Source organism: Panthera tigris, chromosome F2 (assembly GCF_018350195.1).
Source record: "Panthera tigris isolate Pti1 chromosome F2, P.tigris_Pti1_mat1.1, whole genome shotgun sequence".
Lineage (NCBI taxonomy): Eukaryota > Metazoa > Chordata > Mammalia > Carnivora > Felidae > Panthera > Panthera tigris.
The window spans coordinates 43,209,052-43,233,376 of record NC_056676.1 but is presented as its reverse complement, the minus strand read 5'-3'; the positions used below and the strand labels follow the sequence as shown (position 1 = coordinate 43,233,376).

Genomic DNA, 24,325 nt, shown 5'->3' with positions numbered 1-24,325 from the left:
GATTCTGTGTCTCCCTCTCTCTCTGCTCCTCCCCTGTTCATGCTCTGTCTCTCTCTGTCTCAAAAATAAATAAACGTTAAAAAAAAAATTAAAAAAAAATTCTAATGACATAAAAATGTAGAAATTAGAAAGCCAAATGTCTCCATACATTCAATGAAGACGATATTACAATTGTGTATTCCTCTACTCCTTCGATAAATAGCATAAAAAACTGGTGTCATTGTATTTGACTTAATGTTCATCAATACACACATGAAAACCAGAGATCTTCCAAATATTTATCCAGTATTTACTTTCAAAGTAGAAACAATATTTTTTACAGGTGGTGTAATGAAATGTCCCAACTGTGCTCTCTACCAGATGCGGATTCTATGTTGGGTGGGGGTCATTTATTCCTCTAGAAACAGAATTTGGAAAGTATCAAGAGAGACGGTAATAGAAAGTATGAAAAAGTACTGTGCTTTGAAAATGGACTAGGTCAGATGAAACTGTTAGTTGAAGAAGGACTTCCTGGAGCTGCAGACTCAGGATTCCTGGCCAGAAAGGACAAGCATGCTTTCTTTCTTGCTCTTGCTAAGACCTGGGCAGCATTTCCTCCATGTCTGCAATGACGTAAGAGACAACAGCCCAAACAGCGGCAGCAACATTCATCTGCTTTGGATCCATGATAGTCATGGTGTCTCCACGGGAGTGATGGAAGGAGAAATATTTATGTAGGTCATCAAGTAGACTGGCTCCTGGGGAGAAAAGAGGAAGAATTCTTAGTGAAATATTTTGACAGAGATTTCTGATTAGCTGTTCAGAAACCATTGCTACTCACTCTTCCTGCTCCTACGATGCAGGCCACAGTGGCAAAATCATTACTTTCCCAGCTTCTCTTGCAGTAAGAAATGGCCATGTGGCACCATTCTTACTACTAGGATGAGTGGCAGGCTATGGAGAGTTCTAGGAAAGCCTTTACTTTGCTGACAAGAGTCAGGAAAATGCCCTAGTGCTGCATTAAAGAAGATGAAAAGTTTGGAGCTGAATGGGGCAAAAAGCCCACACACTAAAAATGTCAGAGTTGAAAGAGAAAAGGAGCTAGGAGTTAGAAAATACTGGTAGCCCGTTGAACATTGCCTACTTCTGGACTATCTGCTACATCAAAATAAATAAATAAATAAATAAATAAATAAATAAATAAATAAATAAACAAACCTTCACTTGTTTAACTGATACAAATGTCCTATTTATTTATGAAAAGATAATATCTTCTTCTGTATCTTCAAGCGTGAAAATTATGTACCTTCCTAGATGCAAAGAAAGCCCACACTTTTTTGCTCAAGTTTTTCTTCTCCAATGATTCATATACTTCCCATGAGATTTCCCAGCAACCTCCAAGGGCACCAGCAGGCATCTCTACCCAGTTAAGAGCTTTCTTCTCTCTCTAGAGAGGCTTTTGTCTGGCTTCAGCCATGAACCACAGCTTTGGTGAGGCTTCACTGTCCCTTTGTCATCCTTCAGAAGATCTTGGACCCAGTTTGTAGATTCCAACTGCAGTTTTTTAGCCTCTGGTCTTATGTGTGTATGTATGTATGTATGTATGTATGTTTGTATGTATGTAATTATTGTTAACTATACATACATAAGATTTCAAAGAACAGAAATGCATATCATGATGGATGACAATATAAAAAGTAGGAATATGTTCACAATCCAATGCAAGAAAGACATTACAAGTACCTTTGAAGCCCATTTTATGAGCTCCCTGTCCGTTGTAGATCCTTTTCTCCCTCCAGGGGTACCCACTTTCCTGTTCTGCTTGTATGTGAATCACTCTTTGCTTTTTTTAAAAAACAGCTTTACCATATACTTATATGGCATTACAAATGAATGAATGAATGAATGAAGTATTTATTGTTTAACACTGTCTGCCTTTGAAACATATACACCAGATATGTTTCTGTGACTTGTTTTTTCTGCTCATTGTGTATAGCTGCAGTATTTTCATTTTTTATTGCTGTACATTGCATTTATTGCATTGCATTTATTTATCCATTTTCCTGATGATGGACATTTAGGTTGTTTCCAGTTTTCATTATTAAATGTTGCCATCAACATTCTCTAGTGTCTAAATAGAGGAATGAAATTGCTGGGCTATAGAGCAGATGTGTGTTTAATTGTATTGTGTAATTCCAAAATACTGCCACTGTCAGTATATGAGTCTTCCTCTTATTTCATATCCTCTCTAGCATTTGGTAATATTAAACTAATATTTGCTAATCTGGTGGGTATGAAATATTATCTCATTATGATTTTAACTTTATTTTTTAAAATTATTAATGAGACTAAGCAAGTTTTCATATATTTTTTTATTTATGTTTTCTCTTTTGTGAAATGCTTGTTCATGCCTTTTGCCCATTATAAATTGATTTGTGTTTTCCTATTGATTTGTAGGAATTCTTGAAATATTGTAGATACTAATATTTTCTTGGTAGAAGTTTATACAAAATCATTTCCCAGCTTGTGACTCTTTTCACTCTGTTTATCATGTACTTTGCTGAATAGATTTTTGTATTTCTTCTTGAATTAACTTTGGAAATTATATTTTTGTGTGTGAATTTTGCCCAAATATTCAAAATAATCTGCATACAGCTATCAGTTATATCCTGTTTTTATCTCTGTTTATGTCTGCATGTATAGGAATGCACTTCTTTTCATTCTCCATATTAGTTATTTAATAACTTCTCTCTCTTTTGTTCATCAGTCTTGCCAGCAGTTTATCAGTTGTATTAGTCTTTTGGAAAAAAAAGAGACATTTTTTTTAATATATGAAATTTATTGTCAAATTGGTTTCCATACAACACCCAGTGCTCATCCCAAAAGATGCCCTCTTCAATGCCCATCACCTACCCTCCCCTCCCTCCCACCACCCATCAACCCTCAGTTTGTTCTCAGTTTTTAAGAGTCTCTTATGCTTTGGCTCTCTCCCACTCTAACCTCCTTTTTTTTTCTTCCTTCCCCTCCCCCATGGGTTTCTGTTAAGTCTCTCAGGATCCACCTAAGAGTGAAAACATATGGTACCTGTCTTTCTCTGTATGGCTTATTTCACTTAGCATCACACTCTCCAGCTCCATCCACGTTGCTACAAAGGCCATATTTCATTCTTTCTCATTGCCACGTAGTACTCCATTGTGTATATAAACCACAATTTCTTTATCCATTCATCAGTTGATGGACATTTAGGCTCTTTCCGTAATTTGGCTATTGTTGAGAGTGCTGCTATAAACATTGGGGTACCAGTGCCCCTATGCATCAGTACTCCTGTATCCCTTGGGTAAATTCCTAGCAGTGCTATTGCTGGGTCATAGGGTAGGTCTATTTTTAATTTTCTGAGGAACCTCCACACTGTTTTCCAGAGCGGCTGTACCAATTTGCATTCCCACCAACAGTGCAAGAGGGTTCCCGTTTCTCCACATCCTCTCCAGCATCTACAGAAGAGACATTTTTTTTTTTTTAACACTCTCTACCATATAGTGGTTTTTCTTCCATTGATTTCTATTTCTATTTATTATTTTCCTGCTTCCTTCTTTGGCTTTATTCGCTTTTCTTTTTCTAACATCTTGAGTTGAGTGTTATGTTCATTGCTTCGCTGCTTTCTCTGTCTCCAGCACATACAGTAAGGTTACCATCCTTCCTATTGTTGCCTTGGCGATCTATATCCCACCAGTTCTGATGAGTATTTTCACCATCGCTCAGTTCTAAATATTTACCAATTTTTAGTTTGAGTTTTCTCTTTGACTCATGAGTTAGAATGTGTTTTGTAATTATTAAAAGTATGCGGATTTCCCTAGTTATTTTTTCATTATTGATTTCTAATCCAGCTTATAGAGAATGCAGGCTGTATGATACAGATTCTTGTAATTCTATTGAGATTTTCTCTGTAGTCTAATGTATGATCCATTTTTATAAATGTTCCATGTGTGGAAATGAATGTGCTTCCAGTGTGTGGTATATATGCATGAGATCAAGCTTGTTAGTTGTGTTCTTTAAATCTTTTAACACCTAACTGATTTATTATCTATTCAGTCTATCAATTTTGAGAGGTTTATGTGGAGATGTCCCTCTGTGATTTTAGATGTTTTTTTTTCTTGTAGTTCTAGCAATTTCTTTGTTATATATTTCAAACTTATACTATTAGGGGCATGCAAATTTAGAATTACAGCTTGCTGATAAATTGAACATCTTTATTAATGTGTAGTCATCCTCTTTATTTTTAGTAATGCTTTTTGTCTTGAAGTTAGTTTTTCTTAATATTTAATATAGCCATATCTTCTTTATTTACCCTCATATGTCTTCTTTCATCATTTTACTTGCATTCTTCCTCGCTCCTTGTTTTTAGAGGTTTCTCTTATAAAGACTTTAAAGTTGAATTAAAAAAAAATTTTTTTTAACATTTATTTATTTTTGAGACAGAGAGAGACAGAGCATGAATGGGGGAGGGTCAGAGAGAGAGGGAGACACAGAATCCGAAACAGGCTCCAGGCTCTGAGCGGTCATCACAGAGCCCGACGCAGGGCTCGAACTCAAGGACCGCAAGATCATGACCTGAGCTGAAGTCGGACGCTTAACCGACTGAGCCACCCAGGCGTCCCTAAAGTTGAATTTTAAAAATGTAGTCTAACAATCTGAATTTTAACTGGACAGTATAACTCACTTGTGTAGATTGTGAATATTGTTAAATTGAATTCATTTATACCATCTTAGTTTTTTTTATTTTTTTAATGTTTATTTATTTTTGAGAGAGAGAGAAAAAGAGAACAGGGGAGGGGCAGAGGGAGAGGGAGACACAAAATCTGAAGCAGGCTCCAGGCTCTGAGCTGTCAGCACAGAGCCTAACGCTGGGCTCGAATCTACAAACTGAAATCATGACCTGAGCCAAAGTTGGACACTTAACTGACTGAGCCACCCAGGTGCCCTTATATCATCTTAGTTTTTGCTTTCTATCTGTTAATTTTGTTTTCTACGTTTGTTCCCCCCCCCCTTTCTTTCTTGCCTTCCTTTGTGTTGATTTTTTTCCCTTTTATCATTCCTTTTATCCCTTCCACTCTACTAGTTTGGAGATTACACACTTTATTTCAATTCTGTCAGTGGAGACCTTAGAAATCATAGCTCACATATTTAATTAAAGTCAATCAATATCTTATAAGAGGACACTAGGGCCTCTTTTGTCTCCTGTCCCAGATGTACCCACTGCTCATTAAAAATCATGATTCAAAAAAAACAGACATTGCCAGATACCCTCAAACAAATGCCAGGCTCCAGAGTTTTTTTTCTATAGATTCTCGCTTATAATTTTTCTCCTGTGAGAAATTCCCTTACTTTGCCTTACTAAGCCATGCATTATAGAAAGACAATTATTGTTGTACCCAACAATTATTTTGGGGGGGGAAGAAATCTGTCTACAAACTTCTGATCTACATGTTGGCAGAGTTGTCTTCCCCCAGTCCTCTACTTCCTACCCTGTGAACTGGACCCTGTTCTTGTTCCTGAGAACTTTCTGGTCTCAGGTTGCTGTTTAGATTTTCTCTATCCCAACCCAAGTTTTAAAAGCTTTGTCCTGAGGAGCGCCTGGGTGGCTTAGTTGGTTCAGCCTCTGACTCTTGATTTTGACTCAGGTCATGATCTCAAGACTCATTCAGAAGATTGAGCTCCATGTCAGGTTCTATGTCGACAGCTTAGGGCCTGCTTGGGATTCTCTCTCCCACTCTTTCTGCTCCTATCCTGCTTGTACACTCTCTCTCGCTCTCTCTCTCAAAATAAATAAACATTAAAACTTTGTGCCAAGGTTTTCCTCTACCTATCTCCCCTAACTCCTTGCTCTGAAGTAGGATTTGGATTTATCTCCATGCATATTTCACTTTGAGTTTAGCTATGATGCTATTAAACATAACACAAGCCAGTTAGGGAAAAAATAAGTATAAAAGAAAACTCAGCTCTCACCTTTGATGACTCACCAACTAATGACTCCAGTGCCTGCCAGGAAATATCCAAAACAGGGTGTATTAAGTTGACAATTCCTCTAAAACCCTTCACCTGAGTTGGGGAGGCGTTCTTCCAATACAGTGATTTTTCTTTCTAAAACTAGTAAATCATGTTTTCTATTAGCCTAGTGGCTCTGAAAAAGCGGGAATCTCCCCATCATCCAGCCTAATAATGTAAAACCTTCAGTGGGTGGGCTGGAGTGGGGGTCCATAAATATTCAGAAGGCTCAATCCAATTCAATTAGATGAATACTTGAGTTCCTACTATATTCTAGGCAGTGGTCTAAGGACTAAGACAGAAATAAAGGTGAAAAAGACACAGCCTCTCCTCTCAAAAGACAGCTTTTGAGGCAGAGTTCCACAAGGAAAGGACAAAGAAATAGTGGATGGCTCATATAGCTGAATGACCTTTTTTGACCCCTAGACTTGGTCCCCTGGTTGTGTGAACTCCATACTTCTATTATCATTATCTCCACTTTCTTTTGTCATAATTGCTTGTTTCACATCTAATTTCCCACTATTTTGTAAGCTCTCTGAAGGCAAGTCCTCTGTTTTGTTCTCTACTCTGTCACCAATACCTGTAACATAGCATCAAATAGAAGATGAATGTATATTTGTTGAGTGATTCAATGAAATTGGTGAATTTTATGACTGAACTGGGCCTTGAGGACGCTGTACCAGTCAGAGTCCCCATAGGAAACAGATGGGATGCTCTAAGAAGGTAGTTTGGAGAATTTGGTGAAAGGATTATTTACAAAGAGTGGTCAGGGTTAAATAAAACCCACAAGGGATGCTGACCTAGGACTGGCAACAAAGAGAGCCATTACCACTCCTAGGCCTAAAAGGCAAAGAAGAAAGCAGCTATAGCTGCCGGAAAGGGTCACTGGAAGAGCTGTGGCTATTTGTGGAAGCCAGGGAATCAGCTTCTTGCTGGTGTCTCTCATATCCTATTGGGCCTCCCTATGGCCAAACCCAATCATAGGCTAGAGGGAAGGTGTGATTTGTTAATGTAGTCCATAACAGCCTTCAGGGCCATAGTATAGGGTAGAGAAAGGTGAAGATTTATGTGGACTGGTAAAAGAGAATTTTAATGTAAGTACTCAAGATGTCAACAGGCAGAGATGCAGTGCAGACATTTCAGGTGAAAGAGGATGTGAGCACTCCAGTTTGGGTGGCGTGTGTGTGTGTGTGTGTGTGTGTGTGTGTAACTTAAGTTAATTATTGGCAGATAAAGTTGGCAACCAACTGGGGAAGGTCCTAAATATAAGGACGAAAAGAGACTGAATGTAGTTCATAAATGGGGATGCCTTGGGAACCAATGGGCAGGAAAGCAGGGAGACTGGAGTTGCGCCTTAGGGAGATGCTCCAGAAAAATGTAGAGGTGGACTTGTATAAAAACCACTGTGGTGAAGAGAAGGTTGGGGAAGAGGTGTAGTCCCGGGGACAGGTGACAAAGATCATGGCCACATGATGATATCCCAGTCTCTGAAATTCTCTGGAAAGCATATGGTGGATGAAGACAAGCAAAATTCCCAGTGAAAAGGCCAGAGGTCCATTTTAAAACCAGAAGATTCTTTATGTCATGATCTCACAGCACACCCAGGGGAGACAAATCTGTGTGTTTACTTTGGTAGGAGCGAGAAGCATGTTAACAGAAACCATGACATTTTAGAACCAGCTGAAGCTGGTGAGGAGCACATGCTCTGAGAGCATCAGGTGGATGTCAAAGTCATGGATTAAGGACAAAATCAAGGAGTTGAAAGAATTAAAGTCACCAATGGTGGATGGAAGATGAATTAGAGTTGTGTACATTAAGAAACAGGAAAGGACATTTAGTTCCAGCAGACAGAGTATGGCTCACTTGGGGCTGTTTTCCTCAAATCCAGGGCTTCTTAAAGACACTACATGATGCCTGACAGGAAAGATTCCAAATTCCACATTGCAAAAATAGAAGCAAGATATACTTATGGATGCCCTCTCCAGGCCTCCGAAATTCCCTCTCAGTCTCACACTGAAAGAACTTGCCTGCCAGATGGGTGGGAATTTGGCTGCCTCCTCGTAGAGCTAGAGCATTAGGGAAGGCATTTCCTCAGAGATCATCGAAGTTCCCACGAACATTTTACAAAACTAAAACAGCTCCAGAAAATCCGATATTACCAATAAGAATGCTGATAACCACAAGGAGACATGAGGTGGGCCTGTTGGCTGCCTTGCAGCTTTGTCTCTGCAATTCCAAGGAGACATTTTATCAGTGACAGCTACTAATCTAAAAGACCAGCACTGAGGGAGAGCCTGGATTTCAATTTCTGAGAGCACCTGACATACTCTCATGGGTGGAGGGAATGTTAACTATCCCCAGGGACAAATTGCAGTCTCTTTTGACAGGTATATGAGCTCTGAACAGGGAATCATCAAATGCTTTTTAGAAATAGAAAGCTGGTAGGAAGGAGCCTGCTCTGAAGGCCAACATTCACCCCCTGGAAATAAACTACAGCATTATTAGGCCAGTTCACTGTTAGGAAATTATTTCTAAGGGAGGTTTGGAATTTAAGGATGCGAAGACATATCCTGGAGTATGCCAGCCAAGCAATTGGACCTATGTAGGGAGATACAGCCGAGAACATAGGGATTAGAGTCAGATAGGCCTGGGTTCAAATTCAAACTCTTCTGCTTAACAAATGGTTGACTTTGGGTGAATCACATAAGGCTTTTCAGCCTTAGTTTTCTCACTCATGAAATGGGGCTACTGAGATATGACTTTCAAAATTCTGGTGAAAATTAGTAAGCATTCAATTAATACTTTATTATAGATGTTATATACCCATCATAAAGATGACCCAATATATACACAGCAGTTTGATCAATTAAATGCAACTTGGAGCGATTAAAATTCTAATTTAATAAATTAAAGTTCTGGCAATTGTTCTTAAAGATGAAACTGCTGGACTCTGATGTCTATTCTATATGACCCTACCTTAACTTGGTTTGGATTATTTTTCCTTCTCCTCCCTCCTATCCCCTTCTTTCTACTCCTCTCTGAATCTTTTCTATAAACATTCATCTCAGAAAATATTTTCCAGCTGTGTGACTGGGTGAAGATGGTCCAATGAATATTGTAAGAAATACCCAACCTGCCCCATACTGTTCCCAGCAGATTCCAATCTTCACAGAGAGATCTCAGTAATGACTGTGGTCTGTGCAGGATATTGGAACAAGATTGAATACCTGCTAATTCCTGAAAAGATGGGTGGGCAAATACACACAGATTCTCAAAGCCCCCTCTTATTTTAGGTTGACTCTCATTCATATGTAATCAGTGGATTTTCATGTACACAAATTAAGCAATTCATGTAATGGGAAGTTTTTAAAAGACATTTGAAAGCTTTGGAAGTTCAAGTCTGTTATTTCAGTGACTACGCTGGCTGCCGCAATGTTGCATGAAGGATGCACTAACAGGCAAGCAGCTGTGGAAAATCCATTCCTCCTTTATAAACAGATCTTGAACAGTCTGGGGTATGCAATTTAATTGCAATGGAATGTATTACAGACATTCCTCTGATCATAATTGTGGGGTTAGAAAAGAATGTTATGGTCTTAAACTTATTCCCTGCAAGAAAATGGTCTCCCTAGAATCTATAAAATCTAAAAATAGATTTAAAATTTAATTAAAATTATTTCTTTGAGCAACATTATCAATGAAAAAACATTATTGCCAAACAATTAAAAAATCAGTTCATGGAATTTGCAGACATTTAATTTTTGTTTTCAAAAGGGGCAGCTTTATCTCTACCGTATTAAATCTCATTGAAAATTAGGGTGAGAAGCAGCTAATTAATAGCTTCCTAACTCATAGCTCTCCAGAAGAGAAAGCAACTTATAAACAGGAAAGGAAAAAAAAACAGTAAAAGAAAGGAAAGGACTGAGCAAGGCAAGAAAGAGAAGGGAAAAACGTCTCCAATCAAAACCCCATCAAAAGTATTATAATTTTAGTTTCTACATTCTTAATTTATCCAAGAATCGCCAAGTCTGTGCTAAAAAATTACAGGTATAAGCCTGCACCTTCCATCTCTTTGTAGAACTTGGACTGGCTGCTGGAACAACTTTGACCACATAGCTTAAGTCAATACCAACAGACCTGGTGAACCTCCAGTTCACATATACCTAAACTCTGTGATAACAATTCATCTTTCCATCAAGTTGAAGAACTATATAGCAATGGCAAGACTAATTAATCACTGCTGCATTAAGCTGATACTACAGGCTTTCCCAAAGCGGGAATAATAAGGATACCATTTTGTTGAGTGCTTCCTGTGTGCCTTAGGCTTTATGGAGATTATTTCATTTAATTCTCCCAGTGACCCCAGGAGGGAATGATCATCATATGTCATTAGAGTCAGGATTCAAATCCGGGTGTCTCTGTTCTAAAACCCATGCTCCTAACCAGTTTTCTGTACCTTCTCTCACTGCCCTATCCCAGGTATCTGTAACTACTTTCTCCCCAGTGGGAAACTATTTGCACAATTTACTCCATTCACTGCTCTGGTCCCCCCAGTACTCATTTCTACCTCATGACATGGAGATAGAAATTCAAACTGGAGGTATCCTTGACCATGAAACAGAGTGAAGACTTGAATTATGTTAATACAGTGGCAGCGACTATCTACCAGAAGATGAACAGCAGAGCCCCATCTGTCACCAAGTCCCCTGCTGTATCTGGACGATACTCTCACAGCTGGCCAATCCTCCTGAGAGTTCCCCGACCATTCTGCCTAAAACTCACACCTTCCCTCTGATCACTCATTATCCTCCTTTCTATTATCTGAAAGTATATTATTCTTATAATGGTTTTATTATTTGCTGCCTGTCTTTTCCATTGGAATATAAGTTCCCCAAGAGCAGGACCTTTGTCTTTTTGTTCCAATTCCCAATGCCTGGCATATAGTAGATGCTCATTAAATATTTGTTGACTCACTAAATGGATAAATGAAATAATTATTAAATATCAAATTGGACAAAAGCTGAGATGAATACTGGCTTCATCCTCCTTTTCTACAGCAACTTTTGGTAAGGCAATCCTACTTTCTGGGGATTCTACTATCAGCTCTTTCCAAGCAGGTTCTCATTGTCAAAGACATATGATATTTCATACACAGGCTGAGATCTAAATGTCCTATTATGGATTACACAATATGCTCCTATACCTTTCACCACTGTTACAGAAATTAACCACAACTTGAAAAAAGGCAAAAAGATGGGCAGCACATCTTTTCAATGTCATTCAGGGGCAAAGTCCACCTAAGAACTGTCTAGGAAAATGTTCTTAGTTTGACTCACTGTTTACTATTGATTAAAGGTCACAGACTTAGTGAATTTATATTTTAAATTGTAGATTTTTGTCTAGTAGAGATGAAAATGATTTCTGTCCCAAAGAATAGATAATCCCAAACATTACAATTTATTGGCCACTAGGATATTAACCAGTTTAAAAAAAAACTAACCTAGCAATCTTATCCTAATATTTCTTTATTAAATTGCACACATTTAGTTTCTCATATGTTCTGTAAATTGGTATTAATATCTTACTGATTTCCTCATTAACTAATTGAATCAAATCTTTGACATGTGTTTATTTTGTATTTGCATGAAAATTATAATTTTTACCTTTTAGAAAATTATAGCTTAATACCACCCATCTATAAATCTTAAAAGAACAATTGCATTCTCATGTCTCAAAGGATAAGTTTCTTACAAAGTCATCATCTGTAATTTTATCCATGAGTACTTTAATATGCAAGAGCATTGAGCAAAGTGGTTACCAACACAAGACCTGGCCTTCTGTCTTCTCCCCGTGTGGTAGCAGATGGTCTCCGGGTATGAGGAGATCATGGGGAGAATAAGTATAAATTTTACACACATAAACACACAAACATACATATAAATATAGGTGTATATATAGATGTATACATATATAAAATATAGAGAGAGTCTATATCTATATCTGTATCTATATCTGTATCTATATCTATATCTGTATCTGTATCTATATCTATCTATATCTACGTATCTATCTGCGTGTATAATATTGGGCTTGTCCTTAACACCTCCTGACCCCTTAATATCCTTATTTCTTGCTTGAACTGCCTTCCAACTTTCACATGACAGTCATGATTTTACCATTTAGAAAATTATAATTTAATACCATCTACCTAAAAACCTTCAAAGAACAATCACATTCACATGTGATAAGGTCCTTATCTTTGAGTTTATGATTTTAGGTGTGTGCATGTGTATTTATATCTTCACATATAGCTATAAAGAAAAACCCACACCACCGTCCTTCTATCTGGTTTTGGAACACAAAATGACATTGACACTTCTTTGGAGAGGGGTAATTTTGAATCTTACTCATTTTTACATATTGGTCCCAATTTATTATTCTCCCTTTGTCCATACAGAACTTATCGTCCACTCTTCTTTCATGGCCTGATGTTAGTAAAATTCCCACCTATTTGAGCTAATGTGACTCCGTGTAATTGCTTTTCTGCAGTTCTCTCCACACTTGGGGAATGATGCTCACTAAGAAAACATCAGTAAAAATTGTTTCTGACAGAGCACACTGTGAGAACATTCAATGTATATGGGTCTTTGACTTGAAAAGACTCTGAAGATTGTTTCCAGTGTGGTGTTTATAAAGAAGGTCTTAAAATCATCACAGGTTTTCTATGTGCTCAAATGAACAGATTATGATTTGTGGCTACAGATACAAAGAGGTTACAAATCCACTGTGCAGTAGAAGGCAGGTGTTGAGATATACACCTGTGTTTCTGCTCATCACCTCCCATTCTGTTGGCAAACAGAGGAAAAGGAATGAGACAAATTGGAAGTATTACATGGACATGCTGTTGTAGACCTACTTCCCTTACTGAATATTGATAATTCTGTAAGGCTGGTTGACAGGAGTACTGCAGGAATGCCTGGGTGACATGAGGGAGCTAGAACCACAATTCTGTCACCCACTATTCAATGATCATGATATGGAAAGCCAACTGGTTGATAAAAATATGTCCATTCATGAGAAAGATCATAAGGAAGACTCTATGAACCTCTGACCAATGATTCTCACTTCTGCATGGCCAGGATAACGCATTTATAAAATCCAAGGTTTATTATTAAGGACTTACACATAGTTAATATGTTGAAAAAGAAATGATGACTTTTGTAAGAGGAAGCCTTGGCCTGTTTTTACAATCTTTACAATCTTTAAAAAGGTACCAAAAAAAAAGTTGTAAGCAAAGGAAAAGGAGGTATTTTACCTATTCAAAGAACCTTTGATTAAACTATGCTACAACCAAAAAGGTTGAGTTGCTGTAGAATTGAAGGCAATGTTTTGCTGTGCATAGAGAACTAACTGGCCATGAGACAAAGACCAGAAGCAACAGGTATTTCCATACAAGGAAGCCCACCTGAGAATTGGTATCATTATTTGGAATTGGAATCAGTCTTGAAAACCTGCAAAGACCCTTCCAGCTACACTGTGGATCTCCATTATCTACCCCCTCCTCCCAATAAGGAGGACAGGCTAAAATTGTCCCTTTTAGGTTACCTAATATAAATTCACAGCTGATTAAGCCATACTGATATACAGAAATCAGACTACTTGAGAGGGTATACCTATTAATTTTAGGTCATGTCAGGGTGGGCAGCCAAGGCCTCCACAAAATTCCTCTGGGGGCCTTTGTCAGAAGCAGAATTATGGGCTGGATGGACCAAGAGTCTACACTGAGATGGGCTCTTTCCATTTCCAGATAACCATAGTGTCAAAGTCACAAGAAGCTATGCGATGGAAAATAGGAAATAAATACATAAAAGAAAGTGTTACTACTAAAAGCAATCCCATCTGAAAACAGGCTATATTAAAAATATAATAAAATTTAGGTACTAATGAATAACATGCATCATGTCCAGAAACCAGGGGGCAGGTTTGGAGGTAGCTTAGGCCAATGAAGAAAATTGATCTGGGAATGAGAGTCTTTTGACTTCTTTCTATTCTTCATATTCATTTATACATCAGACAGCACAAATTTATCCAAAATAGGTGTGTCCATGATTTTGTGTAAGGCAGGTGGTTACAAAAAGATGACAAACTACTTGGCTAACGCTGCAAAATATCAGTGAAGCTTCTTCCACCTTAGCTTCTGAGGGAAGGACAAGGAGAACAGGCATATGGTGAATAATTCTGGCCTTAAGCCATAATCCTTGAAAACAGAGCAAAATTAGATGTTGGTAAAAATTTTGGTGAATATTGGCTCAGTTATTGAGCTTTTATTTTATTTATGCAAATAGGCTTTTTCATTCTTGGTCACCTGAGAGGTTCACATTTGGCAGCTAAATGCAGTCCCTTTAGTTGACTATCTGCTAAAAGGACGATTTTTTTTTTTACATAAAACCTTCTAAAATATAACCTTCTAAAAATTATTATTCAGTGAATAAGAAAAAATAGGCCAAACATGAAAAGCTTTCTGAATTCCAAAACAAAAGAAACAAATGTTTAAGAAGGAGTCTGGAAATGAACATGCTTTTAATGCAAACACATTTCACTTAAAGTAAAACATCAGTTCAAGGCACATCCATTAAATGCCAACACTCATGATAAGATTCTGGCCCATGGTAATCCACTAATAGGGAATCTACAAGGCTGAGGTACAAATTTTACATTTAAATGTAGCTAAATTCCAATGCTATTATGGTTGACCCTCATTAATGTAATTTTTAGGACAATCCTCATAATGAAGAAATAGTGATTATTCTCAGTAGCCACCCAAAATATAATTACAGCACATTTGATTAAATGCTTCTGTGGTGAGATAAACTGCAATTTACACATTTCTGTGTTCTTTAAAAAAAAAAGGCTGATGATGATAAAGGAAGCTAATGCTACTTTGTGGGGTAACATGTTATTAGCTGTTCCATCATTCATACTCAAACTCCAGAATTATCGGGTAAGGTAAATGGTGCTTGAGATTTGCTGCTACAGACCCTGAAACAGTTCCCAGCACAAACTTTACAAATAACACCAGGAGTCCTGCTGTTTCATCTCCTGAGTCATTTTTCCGAAAGCAGCTAGAATTCTTGACAAAGGTGTAAGTATGCTGTCCTTTACTAACTAATTGAACTGGTAAGAAGACGGATTCTGAAGGCTATGGAACATGAAGCATGAATTTTTTCTTGCTTAATTTCATACAGAAGATGTATCGATCGTCCAGTTATTGTAACTAGTGGAGTGACTACTCGAGGTGATCACAACAACATTTACAGTGCACTCAGCGCTGCAGAGCAAGGCAGACACTAGGGATTCTGCCAAACATGACTTGGATATAAGGTTTTGAAAAGGAGATCATATTCACTCATCTGGTATCTACTGAGCTCCTACTGAGGTCCAAGTACCTTGCTAAGCCCCAGGCAAACGATGTCGGGCATAACTTAAATGTGTCTGCTCTCATGGAATTTCATGGAACCTTCAATCTAGGAGAGTACATCTGCAGAAATGAGATTAACGAACATAAGATTATATCCCAAACTGCTTGGGATTCCACAGATGAAGCTTAAAAAGGAAAAAGCCTCATTCTCCCCAAGTTACTGATTTTAATGTGGTAAAGACTATTTAGAAGCATGTTGGAAGGTGACAGAGGCCCTTTCACTACGGGCATGGTGCAGACTGGGAAATGGTATTCTTCCTTACTGTCTCTGGGATATTGGTTCTTTACAATGACATATCATTTAATGATGAAAAAGGTAAAAAAAAATCATAACCATAATTGTAGCCAGGATTTACTAAGTGCCATGGCCTTAACTAAACATTTGACATTCATTATCTTATCAAATCATCGTAATGCTTCTGTAATTATTATTATCCTCATTTTATAGATGAAAAAACTTGGGCTTAAAGGTTATGATGATGATTAGAAGTGTAAGAGTCTGGTGAAAGGATCTGTAGACTTTTGTACCTTGTGCTGAATTCATCCCTTCATCTTAAAGATGAAGACCACAGGTCAGGGAGTCTTGGCTGCATGGAGTGATGTGATAGGGCAAGTCTATGAATCTGCCTCCCTCAGAGTACCCATGCCCACACGACCACCCATCTTTTTTCCCCAGGGAACGTCTACTATGAACATGTGTTTTTTGAAATTCCTTCTATTAGATTCAATAATAGAATGTCTGACTCGTACATCTCTAAAATTATATCCTTCCCTTGCTTCTAATTCAACCTTGCATGTGTGGTAACAGACCTCTAATCCCATTTTACTTATTTAGGGTGCAACCCACTCTGTCTGTGGTCAGTGGATTGTCAGTGGAATAGCTACTGTTCATCCCTCTTAGCTTTTAAGATCACTTCTGTCTGTGGAGAAATACCTCATCTCATTGAAAGCTTTCTTTTCACATAAATCAGGGCTGGGATGGAACTTCTCTAGTCCAACAGTCAAATGAGCCACATACCCAACAAGTTTGCCCCATTTTGGCTGACTGGAATTAAAAATTTCCCCAGCCCTGTAGGCTCTGGGAATTGTTCAACCTCTAGCTCCCTGATAGCTGTTCTTTGCTGAGTGTTATAGAATTTTACCCTATACATGCTCAGCTCAGTATGTAATAAAAGACTCAAAGAGAACCTCATGAAGATTTCTGGATCTCTTTTACTGTTTATCTCCCTCTTCTCTGGTACTCCATCCCGTAAACATAGCTGCCTCAGACTCCCCGAACTCTAGTCTCTGCCTTTGCAATTTAGCAAGACTACTGTGTTATGCTTGGGTTTCCTCTCCCTGCTCCATGGCCTGAAATGTGTCTCCAGTCAGAAAACTGGGGCAATCATAGGAGTCATCTTTTGTTTTCTTTACCTCAGGGATCATAGACCTCATTTTCCTTTGTCCAATGTCTGAAATTAGCTGTTTAATATATCGTGCACAGTTTTCTAGTTTGTTTGTTTTTTTTAACAGCAGAGGACAAGTCTAATACCAGTTTCTCTCTAATGGACTGAGGCAGATATTAGCTTATTTTCAAAAATTAAACACAAGTCATTTATTTTCTGTTTTTTAAATCGAGATATAATTGGCGTACTTACCAGCTTCTTGAAGGTAGAAAATATGTCAGGTACTGCTGTTGCTCCTACATTTCAGCACCCGATAGTTGCTTTACTTCTCAATATAGCAGACAAGTATTATATATGGCAGGCAAGTTAGTAGCACAAATTATAGAGCCAACTGCACTAAGTTTGAATCCTGATCTTGCATGTATCAGCTTGTAGTATATGGAAGGATATTTTACCTCTCTGTGCTTTGATATACCCATCTGTAATATAGGAATAATAATAATTGTAACTATCTTTTTGGCTTGTTTGAGCTTCAATGAGCTAATGAGGTAGAATGCTGCTTGGCATATGGTAACGCTCAGTACAGTTGCTATTATTAATATTACTATGAGTCATTGCCAAAAGGCCAGTTAGCATATTCCTGTACGACTGATCCTTCGTTGCTTTGAAATTTCATGCAGATAATCAGAGTGAGTTAGTCAACGAAATCACATGATATTGTTTCATTGTTATAATAAGGAATTATGTACCCCATTCCTCCCAGCCAATCGTAAGTAAGTAACATTAAGTTCCTAGGCTGAGAACAAAAGATGTTCACAAAAGCCACATTTTAGGATACAAGGGGATTATAAATGCACGTTGCTTTTCATCTTTCCATCCAGATTAGCAATGAAAAGGCATATGTGTTCTGCATTTCTAACAATTAGATTTTACTGGAGCTGCACTAGTGGCAATAGATCAGTAAAAGAACATGGCAGTGAATTGGATTGCAAAGTGAAGTCTCCTTTTATAGAGCAAATGATGGCCCACTGATTTATCTATGCCATAAATCTGGAGTTTCGGATGTAGGGTCTGTAAAAGGGCTGTACCTTGGCCAGCGTTACTTTCAAACATCAGGCTTGGCCTCTTTAGACAGCTGCTTTCAGACACATTAAGAGCTATTCCTTTGGGGAGATTCTCCCTGGAGCTTTGATGGGGTTCTTAGGAAAGAGGAGGTCCCAGTATTTACACTTGCTAGGCAAAGATTTGAAAATCACTTGTGTGTATGCTTAACTAGCCTGGATATCAGTCATGCGTCCAAGAATCAAATACAAATTAAAGTTTTAACATAAACAAATATCCTTGGTATTTGCTCTGCAAACCAGTCCATGTGCTACCATCATGACTGTTCTTCTGCCTTGGGAATAGTCCTTCCTTATGTGCCTGAAGGCCTCCCCCCACCCCCCGTCTTGGTCCTGGATTAAAATGGCCAGTTGTCAGGTGACCTCAGCAGAGATGTTGGCATCATCTGAAGTTCATGTCTTATAAATATTTAATGGTAGTCTTCAGAGGATAAAGGGATAAAGAAGCAATTAAAACTCACACTCCTGACTGGATACTGTGATTAAATTCAATTCTGGTGTATTATTTTAGTTTGATGTAGTACCATGGTGCAGGGGTCTGTATGCTATCACTGATCTAAATAATCCCCCACTGATGTACATGAGAGATCTAATATCAGAGAATAACAACACATCAGTCATCATTTCTGAATTATCTAACAGCATCCACCTTATGAATAATACTTTGAATTTAAATAATCTTCCTTTCATAAAAGATCAAAGCCTTTGTTTTCTCATCTCTCTTAACAGCATTTCTGTGAGGAAAGAAGGGGATGGATTTGTATTCCCCTGTTTTTAGAGTATGAGAAACAGAGAACCAGACAGAGTAAATCATGTGCTCGGGATCATATACTAATACAGAACTTAAGAGAAGCCTTAGATATTGGAGTACCAATCTGTAACCTTTCTGCGGGATCAGGGTTGGTAAAGTATTTTTGTAAGGGGCTAGAGACTAAACATTGTAGATTTGGCAGGTCATATAGTCTCTGTTGCAACTTAACTATTCAACTCTGCTGTTGTAGCATAAAAGCAATCATAGACAGTGTGTAAATGTAAATGAATGAGCATGACTGGTTATGATGACTTTGTGTGTGTGTGTTATGTGTCTGTGTGTGTGTGTATTTTACAAAAGTAGGTGGTGGGCCAGATTTAGGTATAGGCCATAGTTTATTAACACCGATACTAAATCATGGCCCATGTTAAATACTGCCTGAAGCTTAGGGGCCACTGTATACGACAGCAGAAAGTGACATTTGTACATGCTTCCTCCAGTATCTTCACAAGACGAATCTTGATCATCACAAGATGCATGCTCTACAGGCTGTAAACAACTCTCCATTTTATATACGAGGAAACTGAGAGGCTAACTCATTTATCCGAGGCTGCATGGTTGTAAATGAAGCATGAAGACTATAGCATGAGTCTCCTGACTTCTAATCTTTCTCTTCTGCTAGCTGTCCCATGGGAAATTCTTGCTTCTACCTGCATTTTGAGGTGAGGAAATTCTAGGATCTGGGGAGGTTGAATGACTTGTCTGGGGTCAATGATCTGTTAGTAACTGCCAAGACTAGACATACCATCTGTTGGCTGCCAGACTAGTCTTCATTTGTGAACATTTACATTATTTTGAACATTATTGTGAACATTTTCCAGGAAAAAAAGGTTTAACTAGAGAGAATGATGGTATGTCCATTGTATTTTATTTTTTTAAACTTCCTGAAATGAAACTATTTTATAAACAATTTCTTTGATGTACCAAATAGCATCCAGACACTGAATAATATTTTTTGATTCACTTTATGTTTTTGACTATTTTTTAATGCTTATTTATTTATCTTATTTTGAGAAATATATATATATATATGTATATATATATATATATATATATATATATATATATATATATATAGAGAGAGAGAGAGAGAGAGAGAGAGAGAGAGAGAGACAGCGCAGAGCCTGTTTGGGATTCTCTCTTTCCCTTGACAAAAATAAATCAGTCTGGATTATTATTTCTTTTTTAACGTTTATTTATTTTTGAGACAGAGAGAGACAGAGCATGAACAGGGGAGGGTCAGAGAGAGAGGGAGACACAGAATCTGAAACGGGCTCCGGGCTCTGAGCTGTCAGCACAGAGCCCGATGCGGGGCTCGAACTCACAGACCGTGAGATCATGACCTGAGCCGAAGTCGGCCGCTTAACTGACTGAGCCACCCAGGCGCCCCTGGATTATTATTTCTACTCATTAGTGACAATAGTGTAATCTATCAATTAACCTAAGACACATATGAGTAAAGAGGGCTTTTAGCTTCCAGTGTAACAGAAGGCATCTGCTCAACACAGAAAAGTATCCACAAGCTACCAGTGATCATCAGTTCCTAGACTCAACAGAGCATCCAGTTGCCAGCAGGGGATCCAAGCCTGGGAGGTACTGCCATGTTTCCAGACTCTGGATCTGGACCATAGGCCAAATGACACCTTCCCGAGATTTCTTAAGCCTCCTGCCATTTCTACCTTCCTCTGACAACTCTGGTTTTGCAAATTTGTGCTGACTGAGAAGACCTGCTCTGGATTTCCCAGCTTTGGGGGGAAGGAGTTTCTGGTGGTCCCATTAAGAATCCAAGTCCCTCAAAGGTTCTTTTGTTACCGATAGAATTAACATTCCTGCCAGGGGCTTCGCTTACATCACAGGTGTCAGCCACTCTCCCTGCCCTGCGGAATGTTAAAAAGTAAATACTAGAAGGATTCACATAGTCCAGCAATGGAACAGTTGCTAACACACTAGCCAGGGCTAAAAACCGCAAATGACTAAAAACTTTGGAAAAAGCAACATGAAGGGTTTTCAGACTTTTCCTACAGGAACACTCACGACTGAAAGCCTTATTCTAATTTTCAGTTACATCTGGTGACTGTTTATTTAAGACCTTGGTTAGAAAATTCAGTTTAAATATGCATCAGTGAATTCTGTTGCCATTACAGGCTGGCCAAACCCAGTAATGAGTCTGGCTGGCTTTTATTTTAAAGTCTGAATTAGCATATGCAGGGGACAGTTTCCCTAATTGTCAGATCATCCTAAGGAATTCAACACCCAACTTCCTTAGGGATAGATCTACCCCTGTCTACACTCCCCTAGGTCACCAATAATCTGCAATTCTGGAGACGTTGATGTCTCTCTTTTTCTCCATAATTCTTACTCTGGCCTTCACTTATTCTATTTCCTTGGTTGAGTCCATTACTCAAGTACATGTCATTGCTTTTCCTGTCTCCTTTCTTCCCTTCTGCTTCTTCCTTGACCCTTTCTCCCTTTCCAATTTATCTCCTGTCAACCTCACCCACTTTTCTTTGTTATTCTCCTTTTAATTGACCTTGTCTTAATTGCCTAATTTCTTTTCCTCTTTTGCAACTTGTTTCCTTTTTTCCACTTGGAACTTCTTTAAGCATTTTAAAAACCAATTATCACCATGTTGCTTCATTTTTAATAAACTTGATTTTTAAAGTGGAAACTCCATTTCCTTAGTGTGCTATGGCAGAGAGGTAGACATAAATTAATTAGAGCTGGCTGAGATGGGGAACAGAAAGCCAGTCTGAGTTCTGTGCCAGAATGAATATGAAGCAGGTGGCAAGGAGTATGAACACATACCTATATCCAGTTTAGCACACACTATACTCACCAAATATATACAGCCTGTCTGTGCCCAGAGAAAAATAAGTTTCTTTTCATTGAATGCCAAATGAAGGCTGTTAAGTCAGGTCCTGGTGAACCGTTTTTCTAAAATTTTTTTATTGAGGTCTAATTGACATATAACATTATACTGGTTTCATGTTTACAACATAATGCTTCAATATTTGTATACATTGCAAAATGATCACTGCAATAAGTCTAGTTACCATCTGTCACCATATGAAGTTAACTTTTAGGATTTACTCTCCTGGCAACTTTGAAGTCTGCTCTACAGTATTATTGATTATAGCTACAATGCTGTATACTACATGCCCATGATTTATTTATTTTATAACTGGAAGTCTGTACCTCTTGACCCCTTTACCCATTTCACCTACTCCCCAAACCTCCTTCCCTCTGGCAACCACCATTCTGTTCTCTCTATCTATGAGTTTTGTTTTGTCTTGTTTCTTTGCTTTGTTTTTTAGATTCCACATATAAGTGAAACCATATGGTACTTGTCTTTCCCTGTCTGACTTATTTTGCTTAGTATAAGTCCCTCAAGGTTCATCTATGTTGTCACAAATGGTAGTATTTCATTCTTTTTTATGGCTGAGTAGTATTCATTACATATAAATATATGTGTATATATATATATCTCACATATTTTGTATAAATATATATGTATCTCATATTTTCTGTATCCATTCGTCCTTAAGTGGACAATTAGGTTGTTTTCATATTGGCTGTTGAAAATAAAGCTACAATGAACATAAGGGTACATATATCTTTTAAAATTAGTGTTTTCATTTTCTTCAGATAAATATCAGAAGTGGAATTGCTAGATTACATGGTAGTTCTATTTTAAAATTTTTGAGGAACCTCGATACTGTCTTCCATAATGAATGCACCAATTTATACTCCCAGCAACAAGGCATGAGGGTCCTCTTTTTTCCACATCCTCACCAACACTTGTTATTTCTTGTCTTTTTGATAACAGCCATTCTAACAGGTAGTGAGGTGATATCTCACGGTTTTGATTTGCATTTCCCTGACGATTAGTGGTATAGAGCATCTTTTCACATGCCTGTTGGCCATCTACCTGTATGTCTTCTTTGGAAAAGTGTCTATTCAGATCCTCTTCTCATTTTAAAAGTCAGATTGTTTTTTTTTAAATGAGTTCTTTCTATAAAAACATAGAAACCCTTATTAACCCCTTATTGGATGTGTGATTTGCAAATATTTTCTCCCATTCAAGGGTGTCTTTTCATTTTGTTAATGGTTTCCTTTGCTGTGCGGTTTTTTCAGTTTGATGTAGTCCCACTTATTTATTTTTTGCTTTTGTTGCCTTTGCTTTTGGAGTCAGATCCAAAAATTTATCACCATGACCAATATTAAGTAGCTTGCTGCCCATGTTTTCTTCTAGAAATGTTATGGTTCAGGTCTTACATTCAAGTCTTTAATCTATTTATGAGTTAATTTTTGTGTATGGCATAAGACAGTGGTCTAATTTCATTCTTTTGCATGTGGCTATGTGGTTTTCTCAACACTGTTACCTCTTTTTTCATAAGTTAATTGACCATATATGCAAGGATTTATCTTTCGGTTCTCTATTCTGTGTTACTGACGTATGTCTATTTTTATGCCAAATCATACTGTTTTGATTACTACAGCTTTGCAATATAGTTTAAAATCAGGGGGCATCTGCTTCCAGCTTTGTTCTTTCTTAAGATCTGATAAACTATTTAAAGAGAACAAATTCAAAAATGGTACGGAGCTTTTTGCAATTGCTATGAAGTCCTGTTTCAGAAATATGAGTAGTTAAGTCAGCTGAAGATAGTCCTACAGGGACAGTGATGTCTGTGCATTGGCCGAAGTACTCAGGTATACTCTCTAGATACCCAAACATTCTGCTAATATAAAATCTGAGTAACACAGACCCACTAGCTAAAACAAAATTTAGTTTCCCTAAATTTTGGGCCTTCAATAGCCTCCCTGAGTTTTCAGAAGGCTTGGAGTCACATCTGCTAATATAGCTTTTGATTACAAAACACAACAGTTGGGCAGTGCAGGTAACAATAATTATCTCAGTAATTATATTCTGTTATGCATCGTATACCCAGGGCCTTGGGCTTTTATGGAAACACAAGAGGCACCCAGAGTATCTTTAGAGCACGTGCTCTCTTCCAGTGAGCAGGTTGATAATAAGCTCTACCTGAAACAATGAGAAGGCAGATTGCTTCCCCTTTCATACCTTCTTCCTCCCCTTTCTGGCTCAGCAAATTTCAGTTGTGTTGCAGAGTGGAAAAGAAGGGAGAAAGCTGTACGTGAGGAGGGAGGATGGAAACTGTTCAGGAAGAAATCCAATTTCTGTCTTGTGCTCTGCGTATTTCAAAATGGAAATGATACACTTATTAAAGTGCCCATTAAGCCAACAATACAGGGAAGCATAATGGGGTTTAGGAGCCTGGGAAGGAGAAGAGGCAGGTCAGAGAGAGGAAACAAGATGAGGGCAGTATTTTTAAGGGAGACTGCAAAATGTTCAACCAGGGAAAACAAAATGCCTGCACACATTTCACTGAAGAGTGAAGAAGTACATCATCTCATACTGGCAACTGGCAATAATATCTCTCTTGCAGCCACAGAAAGATCTATTGGTGTCTAATAAGACAGTGGAGAATCT

The 24,325-nt window shown here is 38.0% G+C and overlaps 1 protein-coding gene across 3 annotated transcripts in view; it reads right to left on the bottom strand.

Moving 5' to 3' along the window:
* Positions 1 to 271: 271 nt before the first annotated feature.
* Positions 272 to 24,325, bottom strand: part of CPQ (carboxypeptidase Q) — a 447,986-nt gene continuing 423,932 nt past the window's right edge. The window contains exons 8-9 of one of the 3 annotated variants that reach the window (XM_042972843.1): positions 5,983 to 6,015; positions 720 to 737 (exon numbers count right to left, since the gene is read on the bottom strand). In XM_042972843.1, coding sequence (XP_042828777.1) covers positions 5,993 to 6,015 — 23 coding nt within the window. In that variant the 3' untranslated portion in view covers positions 720 to 737; positions 5,983 to 5,992. Of the gene's footprint in view, positions 738 to 5,982; positions 6,016 to 24,325 lie in introns of all 3 variants that reach the window. The other 2 variants (XM_042972841.1, XM_042972842.1) reach the window with 2 other exon arrangements.